The sequence below is a fragment of the Gekko japonicus genome, unplaced genomic scaffold (genome assembly GCF_001447785.1).
Source record: "Gekko japonicus isolate JY-2015 unplaced genomic scaffold, Gekko_japonicus_V1.1 scaffold4016, whole genome shotgun sequence".
NCBI lineage: Eukaryota > Metazoa > Chordata > Lepidosauria > Squamata > Gekkonidae > Gekko > Gekko japonicus.
The window spans coordinates 30,832-35,262 of NW_015176093.1; the positions used below are offsets into that span (position 1 = coordinate 30,832).

Sequence of the window (4,431 nt, forward strand, 5' to 3'; positions counted from 1 at the left end):
GATATGGAGACCGACCATCCACGCATTAGGATTTTCATCACGGACATTCCTTTCCCATGAGTAAATATCATAATGTTAGACAGGACTCTTTTTGTAGCAGGAACTCCTTTGCGTATTAGGCGGCACACCCCTAATGTAGTCAGTCCTCCAAGAGCTTAGAGTAGCCCCTGTAAGAAGAGCTCTGTAAGCTCTTGGAGGATTGGCTACATTAGGGGTGTGTCGCCTAATACGCAAAGGAGTTCCTGCTACAAAAAGAGCCCTGAATTAGAAGTGGGCCTCAACCACTTTGCAACGCCCGATTAGTAATGGGCTTTGGGTGCTTAGAAGCTGCTATCCGCTGAAGCCTACTTTATCCTAGATAGCATCAACTGGTGGGCTTCTACTGGACAGAAGTTACCCGGCAAAACCAAAGCTGAGTTTTAACACAACAAGCAAATATCGTGGAGAGGAGTAGGCAATTCTCTCTGAAACAGAACAGGAAGGGTACGATTTCATTTCCCGTTTTGTTTCTTCCTTCGTGCCCATTTTTTTTTAATGCAAACATTCTGGACGACAGACCACTGTGTACCTGTGAGAACGGGAGACGGGGCAAGCCCCCTTTTCTAGGCACCAAATTCCAGTGTGATACTCCGTACAGCAAACACAGCCTACATTGGTCTGTTTCTACTAACGGTTGGACTTTTGGGAGGTTAGCAAACATTTTGATCATCGTTCAAAATACGGTTAAGACCCAAAACTCCCCCCCCCCTTACCTGAGGCACACCAATCTTTCGGCAAGCTTCCAGGAAATTTTCCACGTTCCGCCTACACTTTGCCATTGTTAATTTAGGCTGTGGAAAAGAAGAAAGAAGGAGCCCAGGTTTCTTAGACCCAGAATATCTCAAGGCGGCAACAGAACTGTTTCCGTTTAGTTTATTGTAATTAGCCACTGGCCGTTAACAAAATTACAAAAGACAAATTGTGAACAAGCTATGGGTTAGAGCCAGGATATACGAAAATACCAAAGATCAGTAACAAAAATATGACTACTTTAATACAGTAGCCTAAATAACGCCCCTTACCCAAGCTTGAGGAAAGATCACAGAGACTCTCCAGACTGTCTATATGAGAGAGCCAGAACTCACATCCATTTTGCCCAGTTTCTGCCCACAAAGTGGGACACCGGATTAATCTATACAGCCTGGGCTCCAATGTGCCACTCACAGACGCTGGTGCTCTGCAAAGCCATCCGGGCAGCCAATGAATCAAGGGGTGGAAAGAGAAAAAAGAGTGGGGGCAAGCGGATCAAGGTATGCTCAGCATGGGGAAGGGAAAAACTCCAACAGGGTCTCCCCTAGCCAACTGGGACTTGGGGGAGGGGAATGCACACCAGTTCTGATCGAGGTTAGTTAATAGCCCCATGAGTTTCCTGGCTGTACTCAAGGCCCAGAGGCCTGGAGACAGGGAACTTGAGAGATCGCTTTTTCTCAAACGAACCTCTCTATATACTGACATCATTCTATCTTTGTTGGGGGGGGGGGAATCCTGCTTCAGCTCAGAAGTTCAGTGGGCCGCCTTGAAGACCAGGTCCTTCTTTGCGGTGGCACCATGTTTTCCAGTGTACGGCCCTTCGTGAAGTCCCACAACACAATGGCTGGCAAGTGGTGGAAAGCTTGGCGGGGCACGACATTGCAGGAATTTGTCTTTTAAAAAAATGCACCCGCATGCAATGTTCCCTCTAAGCTGTGGAGTCTTGTGAGCAAAAATTCTACTTTGTGAGCTACTGGCACTAAAGTTGTGAGCAGGTGATTTGGCTACTGCATAATTTAGTTTGTTCTTGAGCCATCCTTCCTGAGCAAAGACAAAAATGTGTGAGCCGGAGGCTAAAAAACTGTGAGCTAGCTCACAGTAACTCAGCTTAGAGGGAACACTGCCCGCATGTACTTAGTGGAAGTTATATGAATGGTAGCTCTGGGGATTGCTGGTTTTACCATATAGTTTTCAGTGATTCCTAGAGCCACCCTTCATCACTTCCGCTAAGAAATCCCGGTGAGTACACAAGGCTACGTTACAAAACAAAAAACCTCCCACCGCCATTTCAAGTGGTGGTGGGCAGCAATGTTCCCTCCAAACCATGGAGTCTTGTGAGCAAAAATTCTACTTTGTGAGCTCCTGGCATTAAAGTTGTGAGCGAGTGATTTGGCTCCCGCATAAATTAGTTGGCTCTGGAGCCATATCTTTCTGAGCTAAGGCAAAAATGTGTGAGCCGGAGGCTAAAAAACGGTGAGCTAGCTCACTCTAACTCAGCTTAGAGGGAACACTGGTGGGCAGTGAGATCTGGCAGCCCTCGTTGCGCGTTGTTAGGTTTTCTCGTTCTGCCATTGCCTGCTGTCGTTTGTACTGACAGTTTTTGTAATTTTTTAGCCCCTTCTATTTCAAGCTTGTCGTTTTGTAAGCCACTCTGAGGGCCTTCTAGAGGGAACAGCGAGTGTGGGACACATTAATAGCTGGAGATCCTCCCAAGCCCCCAAAAGCCACCCATGGATACTTACAACAGCTGGCGAGGGGACGTGAATACTGGGAACGGAGCGGGGCCGCACGTGATTGGCTAAATGACAGAGCACCACCCCATCGGTCAGCGCTGCTCCGAGATCACTGGGCAAGGACACTTTCAGCCGTGACTCAATGTTCTGAAAAAGGAGGGAAGGGATAAGACAGACGTTTGACCCTGCAGATGATGAAAAATACACTTGACGCCGTCGCAGGACAAAGCAGAAACTGGGGCGAGGACCGCATGTCCTGGGGTGCAAGACGGACTCTAACAAATGCGTTCCACAGACTTCGGTGAAATGCCTCAAGACCAGACCTGTCCTTACCGCTCGTGTTTATGAGATTCATCGCCGAGCTGTTATTATGACTACAGTCATGAACACGGAAAAGATTCTTGCGAGTGCTGACAGGTTACATCAGATATCGCTGTCGTGAGAATCTGGGAATGCCTTGGGAGTAGGCAGGCCTATAAAATCTTCCCATCTCAAGAGCAATTTGGGAGAAAACCCAACTGTATTAAAAACTTTCTAGTGGTGATAATAATTTTTAAAATATAATTATTATCACTTGTTATCAATGACGAAGGGACCCATTCCCCGCCCCCTACAGGCCAAACACAACGAAGAGACTCCTTGGGTACGCAGAAAATGAGGGACTAGCTTTCTCCTACTGTAAAAGGAGATTGTCCACAGCTACCAAAAGTGTAAAATTAAAGGGAAAATTGGCACACGCACACAGTGTGTGTGTGTGTGTAAGTGGAAGAAGAAGGGGAGGGGAACTAAGCCATATCAATCCACTGAAGGAGGAAATCCGCATGGAAGCCTGACTTCCAAATTGCTCTCCACTCCTCAGATTATTTGGAGGGGTCAGCGTGGTGGTGTTTTCAATACACCTGAAGAACACCTGGGCACTGCAAGAGAAGTATTTCAGAAAAGGACGCAATCCTTATGTCTCCTATTCACTGCCACAGGAGGTGGTGGCGGCTACAAGCATGGACGGCTTCAAGAGGGAACTGGATAAACATCTGGAGCAGAGGTCCATCAGTGGCTATCAGCCACAAGGGACAGATAGGAACTCTCAGTCTGGGGCAAGTGATGCTCTGTATTCTTGGTACTTGGGGGGTGGGTGGGCAACAGTGGGAGGGCTTCTAGTGTCCTGGCCCCACTGGCGGACCTCCTGAGGGCCCCTGGTATTTTTGGCCACTGTGTGACAGAGCGTTGGATTGGATGGGCCATTGGCCTGATCCAACATTGGCTTCTCTGATGTTCTTATCAGAACTCTCAGTCTGGGGCAAGGTATGCTCTGTATTCTTGGTGCCTGAGGGGAGTCAACAGTGGGAGGGCTCCTGGAGTTCTGGCCCCACTGCCAGACCCCTTGATGGCACCTGGTATTTTTGGCCACTGTGTGGCACAGAGTGTTGGACTGGAGGGGCCATTGGCCTGATCCAACATCGGCTTCTCTTATGGAGCCGAAGTCCATCAGTGACTATTAGCCACAAGGTATAGATAGGAACTCTCAGTCTGGAGCAAGGGATGCTCTGTATTCTTGGTCCTTTTTTTGGGGGGGGGCAACATGGGAGGGCTTCTAGTTGGACTGGAGGGCCATTGGCCCAATCCAACATTGGCTTCTCTCTGATGTTCTTAGGCCAAAGTGACCATTGCTATCAGCTGTCCAAAAGACTCTGGCCTCGCTTCCTCGGTGCCCACTCCGCCTGGAACTGGACCGGCAGCTTTCCCACTCAAGTCCCCCCTCTGATGACAGGGTAGTCCAAGGCCTGGCAATGGCTTTAGTACATCTCCAGTTTCACAGAACAGCTCCCAGTGGAAGCGAGCAGCACTTGTGCTCACGGTGATTTTGGGATGGGCACTGTAGCCGTGGTTTCTTTCTTTCCACGGCCACTCT

At 48.7% G+C, this 4,431-nt stretch overlaps 1 protein-coding gene across 1 annotated transcript in view; it reads right to left on the minus strand.

Moving 5' to 3' along the window:
• LOC107123498 (leucine-rich repeat and calponin homology domain-containing protein 3-like) overlaps positions 1–4,431 on the minus strand; it is a gene marked incomplete at its 5' end in the record, with an annotated part of 90,622 nt that overhangs the window by 19,870 nt on the left and 66,321 nt on the right. Inside the window, 2 exons of the mRNA XM_015426749.1 lie at positions 753–830; positions 2,532–2,669. Of these exons, the coding sequence (XP_015282235.1) occupies positions 753–830; positions 2,532–2,669 (216 nt within the window). The remainder of the gene's footprint in view (positions 1–752; positions 831–2,531; positions 2,670–4,431) is intronic.